The following is a 22,708-nucleotide window of genomic DNA, read 5'->3' as shown; positions in this document are numbered from 1 at the left end:
TTACTTCTCTTGGGACTCTGCAGTGGAGAAGAGGCTGAATATTACTTGGTATTCCTAAACTAGTGGCCAAATGGTCTCAATATTATCATTTTAATTTCTTAACTTTGTTAGCAAATCACTTCATTTCCAACAATCTAGTAATTTTTTAAGTTGTCAATTCATTTAGACTACTTTATATCTTCCTCCAAATAATCTTATAAAATCTTGCCTTTTTCTTCCTCTGAAACTTTTTTTTAGTAAGGTGTTAGGGAACTCCAGGATTCATCTGTTCTCAGAATTCTGAAGGACCCCTCAGGAATGGTAGGGCATCCAGGGCTCCAGCATCCTGTGTTCAGCTGTACTGCTTCTTGCTCGTGCCAGGCTCTCGTACTGGCCCTGCTGCTACAAACCATGGTTTTGCTCGTGTTTAGATTCAGGAGACAGCATATTCCTTCAGGAACCTCAGAAAATACAATCATTTACAAGAGACCAGAGATTTAGTGTCAGCATATGAAACTTTGCAGGAGGATCAGCAATAAAAGAACTATTTGATTTTTCAACACACTGCACTGTCTCTCAAACTTTCCTTTATGTATAATTCTCTTGACAGATTTTCACCTATTGCAATAATGCAGACAAATCAGTGAATGAAAAGTAATTTGTTGTTACCTCCAGAATTTTATCAACTTCCATAAATGTTATAATCTAGGGGAAATTATTTTCTGATGCTGTGCCATTTCACCCAGGACAAACTGTGCTTAAACCTTAGATCAGTGGCTCAGAAGTGTCTGCATGTTAGGATAGTCTCTTTGGCAAACTCCAGACTCAGCTCTTACCTCAGTTCCACCTATGGCTCTTTTGACCATGCCAGGCCTTCTCTATCTTCATGGAAAACCATCATGTCCTCCCAGATTCTTCTGTGTAGATGATCCTTAGAAGTCTCAGGAACCTGCGGCTCTGGAGAGTGAACGGGTTAAATGGAAAGCCCTAGAAACCAGGGAACTTGGCTGCCCGTGTTACTTTCTAAAATTTCATGTGTGTGTACTTCCAGAAGGACAATGGATGACTGGAGTTAAAACCAAACCAGTCAGCTGGAACGTCATTACTGACCAGAACGAGAATCCCCTTGTTGAGCCGTTAAGCTGCGGCTTTGTCATCCCACCCGCATTCCTCTGGTGAATGCTGGCACACAACAGGTCGAGAAACAGAGCAGAAGAAACCAGCACAGAAGGCAGTCTCCCTTTTCATGCTTTAATCCCATACCCCGTGCTCCACTTTTGGAGGATGGTCTCCCCAGTCCTTGCCGCTCCCACACAATCAGAGCAGGTGAGGTTCATGATTATTCAGCCTCACCTCCATGGAACCTTTACCAGGCAACAGAGATCCTTGGGCCATGAGATTCTACTCCTTAGTTCTTAATTACATGAGAATGAAATCACGTAAGAAAAAGCAAACAACGCAAATACATGAAAGCCTTTACTCCTGGTAAATTCTTCAGGGTCCCAGGTCTCCCTGACATCAGAGAATGAGGCAGGGTGGATGGGGTGGGGCGTCAGGAGAACAGTCTGGATGGCCTTGGCCAGCAGCAGCAGCTTTTGCTTAAAGTTTCCACAATTGGAGCTCAGCTCTTCTCCAGCTTTCTTCACGTAAGTGTAGTGACCCCATCGATCAGGATTCTACAATCATGACAGCGCCTTTGTAAGCTGACACCACTTCCAAACCCCCTCACAGACTCATGGGAAGAGGGTTGGGTGGGTGGGAGTGTATATATGTGGAAATGTAAATGACTTCAACATGGTTTTAATTAGGCATTACTGAATCCCTCAGCACCCAAATGCTACATCTCACAGATGTAGCACTAGGGACAAAACCGAGAGCCTGGCAGAACAGTAGGAGGGCTGGGCAGGGGCATTCTAACAGGAAAAAACCCACAAGGAAAGAGGCTTCTGACTAGGCCCCCCTTTCAAGCTGTGTCTGGCACCTGGTGTCATTTTGACAATGGGGAAGGGAGCAGCCTGACAAGGTCCACATGAAGCCGCCTCGATGTTTTTGCCCATCAACCACTACTCGCATCTCTCCCGAGAATCAAAGGAAAGTGCATGGTGAAGAAGTGTATCAGTGAGAGAGTTGTACAGTTAACCTGTGAAAGTGTGGCAGAGCCATCAGGATGCAGGTCTCCTGCCTTGAGTTCAGGGCTGTGTGCTTTAAGATTTGAGCCCAGGAAGGACAGAATCCTAAAGGCTGGTCCCTTACCAAACCTAAGGACCTGTCCTGGGCCACTTTAAACTTGAGGGCGTTAGGCGTCTTTAGGATAGTTAACAGCTTATTTGGGGGCAAATATAGTAAACACAACCTCTTAAGTCTTCTAATTCTCCTACTTCACACCTGTGAGGTGGAGGCAGGAGCACTCCAGTCACGGAGAGGCCTCAATTCAGGCGAACTTTGGAAAGAATATCTCCTCAAGGTGTAGAACAAAGTTGAGAGGTTCTGCCCGGGGGGGTGGGGGGGTGATCTAGTTGTGGGAAGAGGTTACTAACGCACATCTGGGCAGGTGAGGGAGACTCCCTAGAAAAGGTCTTCCCAGGCCGACAAGATGGCTTCTCCCAGATCACCCCTGGGAAAGAGTCGAAGGCAGGTGTCCGCACGTGGGGACCGGGCTAGGAGGTCTTTCCTGAGTGGGTCCTCTGGTGCCTGATTAAGTGGTAGCCTCTGCTGAAGCTCTTCCCGCAGGTCGGGCACGTGAACGGCTTCTCACCAGTGTGTGTTCTCTGATGCCTCACGAGGTGGTCTCTCCGACCGAAGCTCTTCCCACACTCGGTGCAGCGGCAGGGCCTCACTGAGGCGTGTCCCCTCAGGTGCTTGGCAAAGGCGGCGCTGTGGTTGAAGCAGCGCCCACACTCGCTGCACAGATAGAGCTCCTCGGCCGCGTGCGTCTTCCGGTGGGCCAGGTACCGCCTGTGGTCACTGAAGTCCTCTCCACACTCTCCGCACAAGTAGGGTTTGCCTCCGAGGTGGATTCTTTGGTGTGTTGTGAGCACGGATTTCTGGCTGAAGCTCTTGCCACAAATAGTACAGAAGAAGGGTTTCTCTCCCGTATGTGTCCTCTGGTGCCTGACAAGGTCTGAAGTCCAGCGAAAGTGTTTTCCACAATCGTCACACCTATAGGGTTTCTCAACAGGTGGAGTTCTCTCAACCTGGACCAGAGGGGAGGTCTCATGCAGATTCTTCCGGTTTAGGGGATATTTATAAGGAACGCTCATCTTGTGGACCTTTTGGTGCCTGGCGAGATGTGAGCTCCGTGTGTAACTTTTCCCACACTCCATACATTTATAGGGTTTCTCTCCTGTGTGAGTTCTCAGGTGTCTAACAAGGTGGGAGTTACAAGTGAAACTTTTACCACATACAGTACAGTCATGATGTCTCCCTAACAGGGGGTGGACAGGCACGGTTTCCTGAAGATTCGTTAAACTATGAACTTGAGAAATATTTGTGCCAAATCTTCTTTCGTTAAGTCTGCCTGGATCACCCTCAAAGACTATTTCCCAGTCTGGAGTCTGGTGAATTTCTGCATCTCCCAAGATAGACCTGTGTAGCTCCTCCAAACTCATATCTGCTTGCTCAGGACACGCCTCATCTTCACTCCTATCTCCTGTGGAAAGGGAGAGAGGAGAAAAGAGGAAATTATAGAGGTAATGACGCCTTGCACACCATGGAGAGATTTTTAAACAGTTTTGGGAGGGCAAGACTGTAAAGAGAGAAACCCATGTTTCTTAAGTGTAGAGGTTGGGAAGAAGGAAATAACCAGTCAACTGAATGCCTGTCGTGTGCCAGGCACTTTCTTATACGCTCTCTCACGCTGTCAGCAGCCTTCGTGTGGACAAACAGAGGATATGTGAAACATATCCTTTCACAAATATGGAGGTTGGGGATCAAGGGTTTACGTGAATGCTTAAAAAATGGTATAGCTGCAATTCCAAAAGTTCCCCTTTTTTGTCTGTCACCATTTTGCAGTACAGATCCCTCAAACCAATGATAGGCGTGAAGAGGGGAAAAGGATAGAAGAATTTGGCTTCAGAGAGAGTGCTGTCGGCTGACATGTTGGAAGAACCAGTGAGAGGGGTTCCCCAGAGGAACTGCCAGCTTGGGGGACAGATTCCCTCTGTCACTCCTCACCTGTGTAGGTGAAACTCAGGATTTCTGGCTCTTGAGGCTCCTGCGCCTCTGGGATCTCTGGGATCAAAGGCTCTTCTTCTCCCATGTGGGAGATCTCGTCTAGTCTGGGGATTGGAAACGCTGCTCAAGAGAGGGAAAACAGGACATCACGATTGGTTCAACTGTTCCCCATGTCAAGAGCAGATCTTTTCTGTTTGGCAGATTGCAGAACAATCACATAGGCAGGTCAGTCCATCAAACCTTCAGTCTCTTTAGCTTGAGCACCTCTGACGAGTACTGCCTATCTCTTGCCTTTCACCAGCAACTCGATAATCACACAGCCGTCAATGTTACCCTCTTTTCCCAGATTCAAGTAAGTAGATCGTCTCCAACCTTTACTGCTTGTTTCATAACTTATATGCTTACCTACTCACACTAAACTTAAACTCATACTAAAACTATAGTACTACAGCTGTTTTCTTATTAGAGGTTTCCAACTACTTTCTAGGCATTTTCTCTTCCCTCTAACTTCGAAGGACACCATCTTCCTCGGCTGTCCTTCAGTGTCACTGGTGGGGTCGGCATAAGAGAAGTGTAGTACGTACAATCTAAGGTCTAAGACACCCTCAATTTCCAACAAGAAAAAGATCTCTGTGCTCAGGACACTCTAGAAACACTTGAAATTCCTTACACAAGGAGACCACAATTCCGCAGTCTTCTTCCAAGACATATTCCCCATAGAACTCTTTCTGTGTTGGATCCAGATCACTCCACTGGTCCTGGGAGAAGCATACAGCCACATCCTTGAAAGTTACCAATCCCTGAAACAACACAAAGATTCTACTAAAATGGCATGCTTTATGGAGCCTCATATTTTGTTCCTGGAATAAAGGTCATTGGTACAGGCAGAATCCATCCAGGAGACAAAGAAACTCAAATGCGACACTTGGTTCCCTTTCAGGACATCTGAGTTTCATCCTGTCGCTGCTTCCCAAGTTTCTGCTTTTGCAACTGGCCCGCTTCCTGCTCCCTCCAATCCCACTACTTTCCCTCAGCACTCGCCTATGTTCTTCTTTCTGAGGATATTGTTTAAAATACAAGAAAGGTCTTAGAAGTCACCATTCAACTCCCTATTTTACACTTTAGTGCCACCTACATTTCTGCAAAAATTCATCTTTTCCAGGAAGCTTTCCCTAACTGACCTTACCTAATCACACATCACTTACATAGTCTATACAGCATAAACAGGACTTTCTTCTTCAGCTAGACTACAATCTAAAAATAAGGATGGGGGGCTTCCCTGGTGGCGCAGTGGTTAAGAATCCGCCTGCCAATGCAGGGGACACGGGTTTGAGCCCTGGTCCAGGAAGATCCCACCTGCCACAGAGCAACTAAGCCCGTGCGCCACAATTACTAAGCCTGCACTCTAGAGCCCGCGAGCCACAACTACTGAAGCCCATGAGCCACAATTACTGAAGCCCGCATGCCTAGAGCCCGTGCTCCACAACAAGAGAAGCCACCGCAATGAGAAGGCCCCGCACAGCAACGGAAGAGTAGCCCCCGCTCGCCGCAACTAGAGAAAGCCCACATGCAGCAACGAAGACCCAATGCAGCCAAAAAGAAATAAATTTATTTAAAAAAATAAATAAATAAGGATGGGGACTTCCCTGGCGGTCCAGTGGTTAAGACTCCACACTCCCAATGTAGGGGGCACGGGTTCGATCCCTGGTCAGGGAACTAAGGTCCCGCATGCCATGCGGCACGGCCAAAATAAATAAATAATTAAATAAAATAAAAATAAGGATGAATTCTATTCCTTTTTTCTCCAGCCACATAGCTTAGTTGTGGGGCTCTTGACCATGGTGAAGTCTTCATGAATGCCATGGCCTGACTGAATGCAGTCCCTGGAAGAGGATAGCACCCAAAATCAGAAATCGTTTTTGCAGGACAGTCAGTTATCCTTACAAATGACGATCAAGTTTATTCCTTAAAACCAAAAACAAACCCTCACTTGACAACCTCAAAGTTGTACTGGGGTGTTACCAAATAATCCCACTTTGTTAGTCCCTCTGCTTGGTGGCAAATCAAAAGGCTCTGGAGCCTGTAGATCCGACTGAGATGTCATAACTGATCTCATTAGCTGCAGTTCCTCCCCTTCCAGACACATGCAGAACTGAGAACTTAAACTGGCAAAGGAGAGTGGAAACTTGTGTCCCGTCTGACCTGTTCAGTGTATATGCCCAACGGTTCCTCAAATTCTCCATGGTATAGACAGAAACTAGGGTGCACCTGTGATAGAGCAGTAAGAAGGGCAACCATCTCTGGGTTTCCAGGGTTCCTCTCTTCAGGAAGGGCTGGGTCCTGGGGCACTGGAAGCTCTAAGAAGAAAAGAAGGCAGAGATCAGCAGTGTGCAGGGCAGCCCTAAAACTGGCAAAGAGCTGAGCATCCCCCATGGTCTCTGGTGGGAAGGTGGGAGTCAAGACACAGGCCTAAGGGCGGCTTGAGTCATCCCAACGCCACCACCTGTAACACTACGGGAATGCCAGGAGAATAACCAACAAAAGTGCTATCCAAGGTAGCCCTGCTTACGGGTACTCTAGCTAGTACTGCCTCCTCTCAACACCCTGTACTCTGTGGTTTCCTCCCCTTATGATCTAGCCAGCCTCCTCGGTATGGGAGCAATATCCCCCTCCCCTCACTCTGCCACGATCCCCCCTTCCTGCTGAGGCTCCCACCGCTCTCCTGCAGGGGCTGGAACTCCAACTCCTGGCACAGGCTCTGCTCTTCTGGTGCCCCCAGATCTGGGCTCTGTGTGGTCTCCTCATGGGACTCCTCGGGGGTCAAGGTGTGTGCAGGATCCTGAAGCTCACTAGGTGACTCGGGCTCTGCTCCTGGATGCACTGTCTCCTCGGACAGGACTTCCTGGCCGTGAACATGGACAGTCACCTGGGAATAATTCCAACTTCCAGTCACCATGGAGTCAGGAGGAAAGTCTTGGTTGTCATCAGGGCTTATGTTAGGAGAAGCTGCCAACAGGAAAACTCCCAGAGGGACCCAGACGAGGAGGGGAAAGTCCAGTCCCACTGGGGCGTGCGAGGAGGAGCCGAGGTTATCCTCGCCAGGACAAGGGGGGACATTCAGATGCTGCCCTGCTTTCTCATTTCCCTCAACCCTGCCTGTCACCAGGGCTCTGAGGTCCCATCCTTCCCATCTTCGCCTACCCCACCTGCGGCTCGCCTTGCTGTGTGCTTCCCTGTCTGTCGTCCTGAAAGGGGGATCTGTCACTGCGGGGCTGAGAACCTCTGAGGAAGTCACGGAATTCTCCTCCCCAGGAAATGGAGGTTCAACATCCAAAGGGAAAACCAAAGCCGTATCATCTTGTGTGCTGAGGCCACAAAGATGGTCCCTAGGCAGGTGTTTCAAGAACCAGGAAGTCACACTCATACACACACAAACACACACACACTCCTCTGTCCCATGGAGCTCATGGATCTAGGTACAACCCAAGGGCAGAGCCAATTCAATTTATGGGGTAATTTACGTAAGCCCTACCCCTAAATCCATGCTCCCAGCAAATAGACCCCCTCCACATCACACAGATCAGGACTCCCCCTCCTCACCCACCGCCTTGGTCTCCTGGGTTGTTTCTGCAAACCCTCCACCAGCGTCACGGCCTCCTCGCCACTCTCTGGCCGCTGGCCCCGCACCCAGCTCTGCAGCTCTCCGGGCAGGACAGTAAGGAATTGTTCCAGCACAAGCAGCTCTAGGATCTGCTCCTTTGTCCTCCTCTCTGGCCTCAGCCACTGATGACACAGTTCTCGGAGTCGGATGAGAGCTTCCCGAGGGCTTGCTGCTTCCTGGTAGCGAAAGCGCCGGAAGTTCTGGTGCGACGTCTCAAGCACAGGGTCATCCCTCTGTAAGACAGACTCTGGCCTACAGGTGAAATCATCTTCCAATTTCACCATGAGAATCCCCTCTTCTTCCCAAAGATCCTGGTCCTCCGGTTCCAAGGCTGTAGCCATTGTCTGGCTCTGGGGTGGTCTCACACCATCGAGAGCTCACACTGTCATTCCCCCCGTCTCAGCCTGGGCACCTCGAGGAGTTTCTCCCAAGGGACCTGGGTAGAGAAGTAAAGACAGACAACACTATGAGCATGAAAGTATACACAGGAATAACAGTTTTGAGCTCAATCATAATCCTGTACACATAACACTCCCAAACTTAAATCCCCTTTCCCCTAATCTCCATAACATATGTTGTAAATAGATCTAGTTGGAATAGGATAAGCTATGCCTGAAGGTATGTTCTCCCACTCCTTTTCCTAGGCAAGATTCACACCCCATAGAAAAACAGAAAAACATTGCATTTCTACATCATGAAATATGGGAACCTAAAAGGAAAATGGCTAGGAGAAAGGACAGTCATAACTGCCTGCTAAAAATGCGGTACTGACCACAATCTGTTTTACACACACACACGCACACACACACACGCTGACATATATATTAGGATATATATTCTGAGAAGAGACACATTGACAGGGCTGAATTAGACAGAGAAGGCTTTGTGGAGGTTCACTGTGAACTGAATCACACTCCGTATTAATTTATTCTGTAAACTGGGGACTCTCCGAGATTTGAGAGGATTGTATGCGAAAACAGCGAAGAAAGCCACTTACACACAGTGGCTGGCACATAAGCACCCCCAAAAGCAACCCTCCTCCTAAGACATCTTTAACTGGAAGACCTACAGACCCTCAAAACTAAATTCACGATTCCTACTCCCAAGTCCACCCCTCTTGGCTGAGATCATGACTTGTTAAGTAAACACTCAATGTTATCATCTTTGGATTCAACTTTGACTCTTACCCATTACTTACAGCTCACTAAACCAATTGTACCTCTTAAGCCTCTAAATCTGTTTCCTCCTGATTTAGTTTGGGCCCCCATCTCTTGCCTGGACTACTGCCATAACTTCCTAACTGGGATCCCCGCAGTACTCAGCTATGAGCAAAACGCAACAGACTCAGCTGTGGCGCTTTTGCAAAACACAGCATCACGCATCATTCTTCTGGATATTCTGAGTCAAGTCAACCTAGGGAGCTGTATCTTTAGAAATGCTACATGTGGTTCTGATGTGCATCCTAGCTGAGAAACACTTAGTGCATGTAAGGTTAAGAGAGAGTCCTGGAGTCAGATTGCCAGGGTTTGAATCCTGGCTCTATTGTTTACTAGATATGGGGTCATGGTCAAGTTCTTATTCTCCTTATGCCTGTTTCCCCTTTACAGAATGGAGGTAGGATGGAATCCATCTAATAGGGTTACTATGAGGAATACCTGTGAAGTGCCTAAAAGTGATGGTGCCCCAATGTTAACCATTATCTTTCTGAATAATAGTTCCAACTGCATCACTCAACATTTAAAAATAATTTCATACTGTTAGTAAGATCAGTTCCAAAATCCTTGGCATGGTACATGAAACCCTTCACAACCAGCCCTCAATTTATTTTTCAAGCCTCATATCCTCCCCTCTTCTCTGTATCACCTGCTATAATGAATGCATTGCTGACCTCCCTACAATAGGGTGCCTTTCCAGGCCTCCAAGTCTGTAAAATCTGTTCCTTTTGTATGGAAAACTCCCACCACCAATGCTTCACATGTGTTCCTACTTCTTCTCAACAGGTCCCCTCTTCTTCATTCCCAGGATTTACAGTTTGGGTCTTAAATCAGTTCTCCTCTGGATTACTGCAATTGCCTCTAAATGTGAGCTATCTGTCTCCAGGTTTGTTACCTTCGTCACCATTCATCATATCACAAGAGTGACTGCTCTTGGCAAACCTGGTCCTGTCCCTTCCTTATTTAAGATCCTCAATCACTCCTATCTTGGAAGTGAAATACAAACTTCTAAGTATTATGTATTAGGTTGACCTTCATCTGGGGTTTCTTTTTTTTTTTTTTTAATATTTATTTTATTTACCTGGCCTCACCAGGTCTTAGTTGCAGCACACAGGATCTTTCAGTTGCAGCATGTGGGATCTAGTTCCCTGACCAGGGATCAAACCTGGGCCCCCTGCATTGGGAGCATGGAGTCAACCACTAGACCACCAGGGAAGTCCCTTCATCTTGTTATTCCTTTGCCTTCCTCTCCAATCCTTTCAAACACACACACACATGCACATTGTGCATGTAAAGCGCACAAAAGGTCTATGCTCTTTGGCTTTTGAACATGCCGTTCCTTCCAACTCTTTACCCTTCATTAGGTTAAACTTACTTATCTTTCAAGACATAGATAGGTAAGGCTTCATGTCTCCTGAGATGCCTTCTTTGATCCCATTCTCCCTGCCCTTAGACCTGGTTAGAAATCACTTTGCTTCCCCAGCTATCTGGACACATCTGTATCTCAAAATCTGCCACATCACACAGTCATCGTTCATCTTTCCCCTGAAACCCCTTGAAGTAGGCGACTGTCCTTCAATCAATTTCCAATACCTATAACAAAGCACACAATAAATGCATCTAAATGAATAAGCCTCCACTTTGAAGTTTTCTTCCTACATTAACAGTAAGAATCAATCTTTTCCTCCGTAAGTTTCTACTCTTTTTTATTCACCAAATCTTGTTAATCCTACCTTCTAAATCTTTCAAATTCATGCATCTCATCTCCACTGCCATTCCCCGAGTGAAGCCGTTATGACCCACTAAAAGGCATTGATAGGACCTCTTAAAAAGTGACGACATCCTCGGCCCCTACGACTGCACTGGCACTTACATGTGGAACGAACCACTTGCTTCAAATTTTACCAGTGGGCTTCCAGGTGCCACCGCCTCCAGACCACTCTCCACATGCAACCTGAGGGTTCTTCATTTTCCAATCTTTTTATGCTTCACTACAACTGCCTCAGGTCCACCTTCAAGGTCAACGATCCACTCTTAACAGCTGTAACATGCTGTCTAACGTGCTGTTGCCCATCAACCACCAAATTATTCATTATTTAAATCTGTATCTCAAATCACTTTTCATTCAAGCTTATTTCATTTTTCCATTACCCGCAAACATTCACTACATAATCTCATGGTCTATAGTTCTGTAATTTACAGATCTTCCTGGGCTAATTTACCTACTTACTACATCTGCTCTATCTCATGGTGGTTTGTTTTTGCAGGTGGTTTGTAATTTTTTTACGTTTTATGCCCGTTTTCTTTGGGAGAGCCCTAGGTTATAAAAGTGAGCCCTTTGAATGAAATTTCCTTTGCTTCCATCCAAGTACTAGTGGTTTCAGTATCTTAATTTCTCAGTCTTCCTGAATTATGCCGATAGTGTCTTACTTAGGCCTAAGCCTGTGAGTGATTTCTGTCCCACCCAAGGCTATGGAGGCCTACAATTCCTTGCCCTTTTGCTTGATCAGTAGACAGATTTTCACGGAAGGAGTAGCTCTTCAAGGCTCCAGGCTGGCAGATACTCAACTCTATATCCCTCCCCCATCCCCACCAGTGCCCCATTTTCATATCTCCTTGTTGGAGTATAGGTATTAGAACCCCAAACTTTAGAAGTCTTTATTTTGGTTTGAAATCTCCCCGGGCTGTGGTGGAGTTAGACTGTGCTCACTCCTCCAGCTTTTATTTCTGGAACGTAGACATTTACCTTTAGTTTGGGGGCAGGGAGGCAGGTGAGTGCAAGCATTTAAAAATGGGCAAGAGCCACATCCACATCAATACCACCTGCAGTGCTGCGGTAAGGTCTGAGTGGTGACCCTTCTAACATACAAAATCGGCCAATGGCTTCACACTGTCCACAGGGTAAAATCTAAACCCCTTACAACTTGATTCCCAAGGCCCTGCGAGACCTGGCCCCTGCCCACCTCTCTTCTCCAACGACTGCTACTGCGTTGAAAGTTGCTGCTCAAATACACTGCTGTATCTCTTTTCTATGCCCTCACTACGTGTTCCTGCTGTCGACTCTGCCTGAAATACCCTTTCTACCCCTTTTACTTGGTTAACTCTACTCATCCTTCAGATCTGCTTTCCCCAGATGCCTTCCCTGGTCCTCCCAGATTGTTTCCACAGGAACTCGGACCCTGTATCGCAGCACACACATATATCTACTTTTCGTGTGGTAAGAATTGTTCATCCTCCTGTTTAATTCACCAGACCATAAAGCTCCGAGGGCAGGGCCACACAGCACCCAGCTCAAGGCCTGTCACACAACAGGTTCTCAGGCAGAGACCACGGTAAGTCTTTTTAAGTCTTTCTCTGGAAGGACAGATCCAATATCTTATTAATTCTTATTCACTCATTTGTCCAGCTAACTGTGTGCCAGACAAATGAATAAATAAGGGAAAAAACACTTATTATTTAGATTGCGAGTAAAACAGAATACTCTTAGTGGTTCCTGAAGTGAGGAAAACACAACTCATCACAAGGAATCTTCAGGCTGCCTTGGGAGGATCCACATACAAGTCACACAAAGCTGTGCATTTGAAAAAAAAAATCATTTTCCTTTGAAGATGTGAATCAACCTTAATATGCACAAAACCGGACATCAAGTAATTTAACACAAGTACAACACTGATTATTTATCCAGACAATCCCCCCAACATCTGCAAGGCAGGAAAAGAAGATGGAATTGATACTCAGGGTCTCTGGCTTAATGAAGGGATTTCTATTAACTTAAAAATGGGAGAACTTGCCCAGCGAAGCAGGCTAGGAACTCTCACTGTTTTCACGTAGCACAGTCCACGAGATGCCCTACTACAGATTCTACAAAGTATGCTCTTACAGGGCTTTGCTCTCCAAAGAAAAAAAGAATGTAACAGCATCACATAGAACCTGCTGCTATAGAACCTGCTGCTTTAAAATGCTCTTCAGAAATCACAGATTGAGATTTCCTTCGCTTGTTTTGTATTTACTTTGGCAGCCTCAGAAGATGAGATGGCGACAAAAGGTCAGCAACAGCGGAATGAGGGGCGGCAGAGTCGTCCTTGTTGGGGCAAGAGATGGGAAGGAAGAGAAGGCGGGCAGTGCTGTGAAAAGAGCACCGGATTAGGTATCCAAAGGTGTACGTTCCAGCCCACATCCCCACAAACCTGGAACCGCTCTAAGGGTTTCCTGAGACGAGGTACACAAGAGCCCTTGTAAAGGGTGAAGCCCTCTTCCGACAACAACTCTCCTAACTCTCAGGGTTAGCTGAGACCTCTGAGAGCTTGTGAACTAGAGCATGCTGTGCAAATGTCAGGTGTCAGTACTAGAGACAGAAAATGGGCTTTGCATTTTATTCCGCCATTTATGGGATGGGTTACCCTGCAAGTCTGCCTTGCAATTCGTTGCCTTCTAAGGCCTTCCCTCAGTGTCTGTCCTTGGAAGGGTTCCACAGTGACAGACAAAAACCCAACAACAGGATACTATAGAGAGACCGTGAGGCCAGGCCAGGAAGAGTGAAAGACCTGTTTCCAGAAGGCTCTGAAATAATGTCTGCAGAGACGCTTCACAAGGCTCTAAAATAATGTCTGCAGAGACGCCTCGGCCTGGGCTGGCCCCACCACCTAGCCTCTTCAGTGTTTCTAGGACGTCTGCGGCAGGACTGCGGAGGAGATGTGGGAAAGGCAAGACCTTTCTCCAGTCTGCGGTCCAGCTGTCTCTGTCCATATCTGAGTGGGTCCCATGCCAGTTAAGGCCCTAACTCAACCCTAAAGACCAGAAAAGAAAACTGCACGCAGTGAAAAGATACCTGGGTCTCTATCTTAAAATGTTATTCCTACTTGGAGTGATCTTTCTGGACCCTAAATGACAAGGTCTGTAGTCTTATAGCATCTTCCTAAAGGAGAGATGGGATCTACTTACTGGCAAATAATTAATCTTCAGAAGAAAATAGTGATCAGAGAGGTTCGAATGATGCTATTCAGCAGACATTTAAATTCTTTCCAGTCTCCCTTCTCCTCTTTGAGTCTAACGCGGGCCCAGAGCCTGGAGATTTGAATCAGTGATCGCTGGGACTAACCAGACGCTTGCAACTGCTCCTCTCATTGCTCTAGAAAAAATAATCAGCTAATAAAAATTGTTAACTGCCCTTTTCTACTCCTGTAGTGTTCTTTAAAACTAAAGACTACCCACTATGATCCTCCTACAGGAAAGATTCTTTCATTTTACTGTTACTGATCCTTACACAAACGTTTACCCATACTTTCCACATAATGGTTAGGGGCTCTGGAGCCTTAGTCTGGATCCCTCCCCTCACCTATTAGCCAAGTGACACTCCCTAAGCCTCAGTCCAATCTCCAACATGTGGCAAATACTTCCTACCTCATATGGTGGTCTTAAGGATCAATGAAGTAACACATAGAATCGCTCAGCACAGAGTTTGGTATATGGTAGATGCTCTATATATTCTGTTCTTTCCTTCAAATCGCTTTAAATCCTTTTGGGAAGAAGATTTACATGATAATCAAAGTCCTTTATTTCATCATAATTCAAAACAAATTTTTTTTTAATGCACAGGGAAAATCTTGGTCTGTTTACTGTTACATCAAAAGTAAAGTGTTAAGGGAGTTCCCTGGTGGTCCAGTGGTTAGGATTCGGCGTTTTCACTACTGTGGCCATGGTTCAATCCCTGGTCGGGGAACTGGGATCCTGCAAGCTGCGTGGTGCAGACCCCCTAAAAGAAAGTAAAGTGTTAAACCAAGAGAGAATTCTTGCTTTGAAAGCACTTACAAGCTAAGAGTAAACAAGATCCTTGGAACCAGATGGGATGAAAACTTAAAGATAGGTTTTCCTGCCTAAGACCAGAGTAGTGATACTTCTGTTTACCAATATCACAGTCCTGTCCCCTTCCCCTAACTGGGAAGAGGCAACCTGAGGCAAACCCAGTTAGTACAGGCATACCCCATTTCACTGCGATTCACCTTTATCACGCTTCATAGATAATGTGTTTTCTGTTTTGTTTTCTTTTACAGCTTAAAGGTTTGTGGCAACCCTGCAACAAGCAAGTCTATCAGTGCCATTTTTTCAACAGCATTTGCTCACTTGATGTAATCACATTTTGATAATTCTCACAATATTTCAAGCTTAATTATTACTGTGTTTGTTGTGGTGATCTGTGATTAGTGATCTTTGATGTTACTATTCTAATTGTTTTCGGGTGCCACAAACTGTGCCCATATAAGATGGCAAACTTAATCAATAAATGTGTGCTTTCTGACTGCTCCACTGACCAGATGTTCCTCCGTCTCTCTGCCTCTTCTTGGGCCTCCCTATTCCCTGAGACGTAACAATGTTGAAATTAAGACAATTAAAAACCCTACAAGGGCCGTAAGTATTCAAATGAAAGGAAGAATTGTGTGTATCTTGCTGTAAATAAAAAACTAGAAATGATTAAGCTTGGTGAGGAGGGCATGTCGAAAGATGAGACAGGCTGAAAGCTAGGCCTCTCGCCCCAGTTGGACAAGTTGGAATGCAAAGGTAAGTTTCTTGAAGGAAACTGAAAGTGCTACTCCAGTGAATACACAAATGATAAAGTGGGGAAAGTTTTCGTGGTTTAGATAGAAGCTCAAACCAGCCACAACAATCCTTTGAGCCAAAGCCTAATCCACAGCAAGGCCCTAACTCTCTCTAATTCTATGAAGGCTGAGAGAGGTGAAGAAGCTGTAGAAGAAAAGTTTGAAGCTAACAGAGTTTGGTTCATGAGGTTTAAAGAAAGATGCCATCTCTGTAACATAAAGTGCAAGACGAAGCAGCAAGTGCTGATGCGGAAGCTGCAGCAAGTTATCCAGATCTAGCTAATTAATGAAGGTGGCTAAGATAAACAACAGATGTTCAATGCAGACAAAACAGTCTTCTACTAGAAAAAGATGCCATCTAGAACTTTCATAGCTAGAGAGAAGTCAATGATTGGCTTCAAAGGACAGGCTGATTCTCTTGTTAGAAGCTAATGCAGCTGGTGACGTTAAGTTGAAGTCAATGCTATTTACTATTCTGAAAATCCTAGGGCCCTTAAGAATTATGCTAAATCTACTCTGCCTATGCTCTATAAATGGAACAACAAAATCTGGATGACAGCACATCTGTTACAACATGGTTTGCTGAATACTTTAAGCCCACTGATGAGACCTGCTGCTCAGAGAAAAAATTTTCTTTCAAAATATTACTGCTCATTGAACAATGTACCTTGTCACCCAAGAGCTTTGATGGAGATGTACAATGAGATGAATGTTTTCGTGCCTGTTCACACAACCACCATTCTGTAGCCCATGGATCAGAGAGTAATTTCAACTTTCAAGTCTTATTATTTAAGAAATACATTTTGTAAGGCTATAGCTGCCATAGACAGTGATTCCTCTGATGGATCTGGGCAAGGTAAACTGAAAACCTTCTGGAAAGGATTCACCATTCTAGATGCCATGAAGAATATTAGTGATTCATGGGGATAAGTCAAAACATCAACATTAACAGGAGTATGGAAGAAGCTGATTCCAACCTTCATGGATGACTTTGAGGGGTTCAAGACTTCAGTGAAGGAAGAAACTGCAGATGTGGTAGAAATAGCAAGAGAACTAGAATAAGAAGTAGAGCCTGAATATGTGACTGAGTTGCTACAATCTCATGATAAAAACTTCACGGATAAGGAGCTGCTTCTTATGGATGAGCAAAGAAAGTGGTTTCTTGAGACGGAATCTACTGGTGAAGATTGCTGAAATGACAACTAAGGATTTAGACTATTACATAAACTTAGTTGATAAATCAGCAGCAGGGTTGGACAGAACTGACTCAGTTTTGAAAGAAGTTCTACTGTGGGTACAACGCTATTAAACAGCACTGCCTGCCATGGAGAAACTCTTCATTAAAGGAAGAGTCAATTAACACCGCAAACCTCATTGCTGTCTTATTTTAAGAAATTTCCACAGTCACCCCAACCTTTAGCAACCACCACTCTTCAGTCAGTAGCCATCAACATCAAGGCTAGACCCTCCACCAGCTAAAAGATTATGATTCACTAAAGACTCAGATGAGGGTTTGCATTTTTTAGCAACAAGTATTTTAAAATTATATACATTTTTTTAAAGACACAATGCTATTGCTTAATCAATCGACTCCAGCACAGTGTAAAGAGAACTTTACAGTACAGTGTAAACAGTTTTTTGGAAAACCAAAAAATTCCTGTTTTTATTGTGGTATTTCCTTTATTGCAGCAGTTCAGAGCTGAACTCGCAATATCTCCGAGGTCTGCCCATATACCCAAGAGCTCCTCTGAAAACCTAACCCAAAAGGCAGAAGAAATGAAAGGGAATACCTTCACTGACTTTTTGCCTTCTAACACATCATGATCAGTGTGCTTCAAACCATGTTTAAAAACTATTTAAGATATTCTTGCCATTTACATTTTTTCTTCCTTCGTTAGAGTCAACACAGATTTAGTTAAGATTCTATTCAGTGATTCTTCACTAGATTTGAGTAGCAACGGGAGAAGTAGCTCAAAGGTTATTATAAGGTGTAAAAAAGAGGAAGACAGGAAGAAATAAAAGGAGAGGCCAAATAAGTAGTGGGTGGTACAGGGAGTCAGAGGAGGCTAAGACATAAATATCTTCTGCCACTAAATTTTATAGACTTTGCAGTTAGGATCAAGGTATAAAAATGTAATTGAGAGTAAATATAAGCATGAAAAATTTAAATAAAGCTATAAAAATCATAACAATTCACTTTATTTTCAATTAAAATGTTTCCTACAGGTACGTACACAGGCCCAGGAGGCCTGGATCGCTGTTGATAGTTCTCCCTTCAGAGGTGGATGAGCTGTGTTCCACCTCCTAGAGCTGTGTCATCTGGGACAAGTCACATCAAATCATCTTGAAAATGGGGATGATTTTCTACCTAAAGGCAGAAAGCTGGATCATTTTTTGAGAAACTATCCAGCTTTTTGATGGTAATAGAGGGGCTTTGAGGGGTACAAGGATATGTGGCCTCTTTATTGAGTACCTGGGCCATAATGTATTAGCCTGAAGATGGTGAGAGGAATTTAGTCAAGAGTTGAGAAGGGCTGGAGGCCAAATACAGGTTCTGAGACCAGAATTAAATATCCTGCCACCATGATCATATTGGGTAACCTCCGACATGAAACTAGGCTTTTTAAACTTACAGGTTTTTACCCAGGGGTGGTTAATGGCCTGAATAAAGCAGGCCAATCTACATGCCTCAGTTTAAAACAGAATGTCACAAACTAATCTGAAGTAGGAAAAGGGTGATCACCAAACCTGACACCCACCCTGATGAGGGTAGCAGCTTTTATCTGGAAGCCAGAGTTAAACTAGCCAAATACACTTAATTCACTACAGTGAACACGGTCAATGCCGGTCACACAGAGGAAACATTATTTAATGAAAGAAAAAAGGATATTTTATAAATATAGCTTGACCTGAGGGGTATAAATGTGGATAATTCAGAAGTTACTTCAAAAGTCATTCACTATGTTTTTAGTTTTTAATTAATATTCTCTGTCAAGATACTCCCTGCTCTGTACCTAGATGACTTCCTTCTGGCTTTGCCCAAAGCTCCCTTGCGTATGATGAGATGAAGGATGGGATCCATGCCTGCTGGACCACAGGAATCTGAGGGGTATCAGGTTTCCACTGCAGAGTAAATCATGGTCCAAAGTAGATGCCATTCTTGCTCTGGGCCACGGTTTAGTGTCTTTTGTCTCCCACTGTGAGCCCTGTCCCTGAAAGCAAGGACCTCCTTATATATTTTTATATTCCCTGTTCCTAACACTTCGTCAAACACCTGGTTAAAAAGATGCTCGATAAATATGTGTTGTATTTATTTAAGCTGTTGATTTCTCTTCCTCCAACTTGAATACAGACACTGAAATTCAGAATCAGTGGGTGCCAGGGCTTCTGGGGACAGTTACAGGAATTTGGCATTAGCATTTATTCCAATCCCCTGAGGGAATCAGGTGGCATAGCCATATACCACTTTACTATGCTACACAGGATTAGTGGAGGAAAATTTCTCCAAGAGAAGGCAGGGGATGGAGTTCATTCATCCCAGAAGTATCTACTGAGCATCAATTGTGTGTCCCACACAAGTCAAGGTGCTGGGCAAAGAAAGATGAAAAAAGCACAGGCCCTGACCTTAAAGAATTTAACATGTAGTTAAAAAATAGCTGGGACTTTGGCATACTAGGAACTCACAGCAAAAACCTAGAATATGGGTATAAGCTATATGATAAAAATAGAAGCTCCTATCAAGAGAATTAAGAAAATCAAGGGAAAAAACTCACCAGTATTTCAGCTTCAATTCAGCTTAAGAAAATGTAGCACTTTGAGTTTTTTTGAAGTACACTTTCTTAATTTTACAAATCAAGGAACTCAGACCTAAGTGGTTAAATTACCCACACAAGATCATCGTACTAGTTTCAAGTACAGAAGTACTCACACACAGGTCTTTTGATGTCCAAACCACTGCAATGTTTGTGTGAAGAAGTCTGGCCAAAGGCAGTGGTTCTCAACGTGGGAAAACCCAGACCAGCACACCAGCACCAGAGAACGTGTTACAAATGCAAATGATCAAGCCCCAGCCCTGACCTATAATCAGTAACTCTGGGGGTGGCCCCAGTAATCTGTATTTCACAAGCCCTTCAGGGGTTTAAGATGCTTGGTAAGTCTGAGGACCAGTCCCTAAGGCAAAGGGGATAAATCTGAGGTTCGAGCAGAAGGGATCCAACTTTTCCAGTGCTGGCCAAATTTAAAGGAGGAAAGGCGTCTAGGACTGCTATATGTGTTTTACGTCCGTGCCAAATTAGCTGGAAAAAAATGTTGTAAACCTGTAACTTACCTCATCTGCATAGTTTATAATGCCCAAGAGTCCCTCACTTCGTAGTAAACCTTGCTGTGCCCTTGAAATGACTGTCTACTGCAATATGGTATACAGAAAGAGTGCAAAACGGGTACAGCTGGAGGAGAGAGGGGACAAGATTATGAATCCCCAGTGCTTAGTCCTAGGAGAAAAAAATTTCTTTCCTCCCTCCAAGCCTGCCCACCCTCTTAGGCTAGATAGTAATAGCAAAAAGCTACCCAAGACAAATGGCTACAAACCCTAACTGTTCCGCTGTCATACATTTCCCAGCAACAAGCCTCCCATGGCTGTCCCACAACCTTTCTGAAGTGGCTTTCTGGATCAAGGGCCATGGGGCAGCTTGGAAGAGAAGTTGGAGGGATGAGGGACTCCACTAGCTTTCCTTGTGGCTTCTGAGTGAGGCTGCCCTGGGTGTCACCTGCAGAATGTGGACAGAGAGAAAATGCAACAGTTCTAAGCCTAGCCTCTAAGTAGAGCCTGGATGTGGCCCTGCTCCCCAGGACCAAGGCAGACAAGGTTATCAAGGCGCCTAGAAGACAAGAACATCAAGGCCCAGAAAAATAAAAATCGGGCTGGCACCTTTCTGAAAAACTAACATACAAACTAACAAACTTTTCGCGAAACCAGGTAAGAAGCAGGCCCCATATACTCCCGCTGAGGGTAGCGGTGGTGTCGAGAAAAGTGCCCAAACTGGCTGTTAGGGGTGGGGGAGGGAAGTTGCAAGTGGAGACTGCAGTCATTGGCTTGAGAGGAAGCTCGGGTCCGTCACGGTGCAGCTTAAAAGCCACAGGCCAGGTGGTCTCCAAGGCCTAGCATGATCACGGGCGATAAAATCACGGGCGATAAAATCACGGGTGAGGGTATCTGCGTGTGTTGCGGCGTAGTTAGTGGTGGCAAGTGATGGGGCTCGCCTGGGCAGGGAGCCTTCGGGGGGATTCTTGAGCCAGCTGAGAGGCGGGGTAAAAAACTGCGGGAAATGAAGGGGCCTCGACCACTCCTCCCACGGTGCCGGGAGGACAGTTGGCACGGAAGCAATGGGAGGGCGGTACGAACTAACTGCGTTTCTGCAGGCCTCAAGAGGGGGCGGAGGGCGGTGGCTGCAAAGAAAGAAGCCTGGAGCGCGTTCCACGTACCCGAAGGTTCTAGCTTCGGCCGCCAGGAAACACGGGGACCACAACGCCTCAGCCCCCTCAACATACTGCCGCCAACCCCTTCCACAGGACAGTACGATTTCCCCAGGCTCTAGGGGGGCGGGGTCTCCGACCCCTCCCCCTCCTCCCCGCTCAGCCCCGCTCAGCCTGCTTCGGCCCGGCCCGGCCCGGCCCAGCCCCCAGCACTCACGGCTCCAACAGCTCCGGCGGCTCCTCCCCTGCCCCGGCTTCTCCCCAACCCACTCCCGGCCCTAGCAGCGCCGCCAGATCCGAGCCGCGCGGGGCCTGGCGGGTCGGAACACGTGGGGCCTTTGCGCCCGGAACCGGAAGCTGCCCTTCGCCCCGCCTCTTCGCCGCGCTGGGGCCTTTCTAGGCTCTTGGGAGGTTTGCTTGTTTCTCTGTGCCCCTAGCTCGTGGAGTTGCCGTATTCCCAGGGGAAGCGGGTCGGGGGGGCCTCAGCTTCCGCCCGCTCGCCCGCCCCTCTCTGCATGGGTGGGGTGGGGGGACCCTCGATTAACACACGTACCTTCTGCAGGGGGGCTCTGTTCTGTTTTGGGTCTTTGTTTTAATTTTGATGCCTATATCTTGACTTGGTTTTCTTGATTTTTTTTTTCCTTTGCATTGTCGGCGAAGCATGGTAGAAAAGAGCAGTTGTGGGTTTGAATACCGGCTCTTGTAGTCGCCGTCAGTTGTAGGGGTTCCGACAAATTCACACCTGAACCTCAGTGTCCATCTTCTGAAATGGGCGTAGTAATACCGTTACTCTGCAGGCTAAATGGTACATTGTATGTGAACTGACTGGAGCTTAGTAGAAGCTTAGTAAGAGAATAGTTATGGCATCATGGTTCTCCTGTATTTTCCTTGGGCATTTCTTTGTGTTTCTTTACTTTGAGACTATCTTCCCTGATCTCATTTGTTCATTTTTGTGTGGGCAGTGATGTTTCTGCCTGTACCTGCAATTTTCCTTCTGTTCCACTCCCTAAGTCACCACTCTCCACGTGCCACGTCAGTGCCTTCTCTTCCTGAACTATGCCTTACACATTTTATTTTCATGGGACACATTCGTGGGATCTGGTTATTGTGTCTGAACCCGAGGTATTAATCACTTTTGGTGGAGGGAGACGAATTTACAGTTCATGAGAGCCTGCTGTGTGCTAGATGTTTTCTCTTTGTATCTCATTTAATATTTTTAAGTATTAAGTTCATAAGTAATACATAAATTTGTTCTTCTAAACGTTTAAAACATTACAGATAAAGCTAATGACTTTTTACTAATCCTGGCTTCCTCATCTCTCTCACCAAAAGTTTCTTCTTATGAACCTGTATTTATCTTCCAGACATTTTTCTGTACTTTTACATACAATACATATATTAACAGAAAATATATAGTATTTTGTGTGTGCATACGTGTATGTGTGTGTTCCTGTTGGAGTCCTCAGTTTGCTGTTTTCTCCTAGTAAAGGGCCTTGGAGATCTGTCCACAGTACGTACAGTTCTCCCTTATTCCTTCTACTTTTCTGCGTAACATTCCGCAGTCTGAATAGCCATTCGTTTAGTGATAATATATGTTGTTTACAATTGTTATTATG

General features: G+C 45.5%; 1 protein-coding gene across 21 annotated transcripts; it reads right to left on the bottom strand.

Moving 5' to 3' along the window:
- Window positions 1-1,216: 1,216 nt before the first annotated feature.
- Window positions 1,217-21,424, bottom strand: ZNF202 (zinc finger protein 202). 21 transcript variants are annotated; one of them, XM_027081959.1, is made up of 13 exons: window positions 21,310-21,424; window positions 20,208-20,386; window positions 19,549-20,065; window positions 17,855-17,988; window positions 13,969-14,779; window positions 13,038-13,151; window positions 10,403-10,620; window positions 7,753-8,249; window positions 6,868-7,078; window positions 6,355-6,509; window positions 4,823-4,952; window positions 4,153-4,272; window positions 1,217-3,628 (listed from the first exon to the last, which is right to left on the bottom strand). In XM_027081959.1, exons 8-13 carry the CDS (start codon window positions 8,152-8,154, stop codon window positions 2,637-2,639), a joined length of 2,010 nt encoding a protein of 669 aa, XP_026937760.1. In that variant the 5' UTR covers window positions 8,155-8,249; window positions 10,403-10,620; window positions 13,038-13,151; window positions 13,969-14,779; window positions 17,855-17,988; window positions 19,549-20,065; window positions 20,208-20,386; window positions 21,310-21,424; the 3' UTR covers window positions 1,217-2,636. The 21 variants fall into 21 exon arrangements, with proteins under 21 accessions (XP_026937760.1, XP_026937757.1, XP_026937775.1 ...); XM_027081956.1 differs by having other exon boundaries at window positions 19,948-20,065; XM_027081974.1 differs by having other exon boundaries at window positions 6,421-6,509; window positions 19,948-20,065.
- Window positions 21,425-22,708: the final 1,284 nt, after the last annotated feature.

The sequence above is a fragment of the Aethalodelphis obliquidens genome, unplaced genomic scaffold (genome assembly GCF_003676395.1).
Source record: "Aethalodelphis obliquidens isolate GAN/ISIS:26980383/991018 unplaced genomic scaffold, ASM367639v1 scaffold46, whole genome shotgun sequence".
Taxonomy (NCBI): domain Eukaryota; kingdom Metazoa; phylum Chordata; class Mammalia; order Artiodactyla; family Delphinidae; genus Aethalodelphis; species Aethalodelphis obliquidens.
The sequence above is the reverse complement of the archived record's forward strand: the minus strand, read 5'-3'. Positions and strand labels throughout refer to the sequence as shown.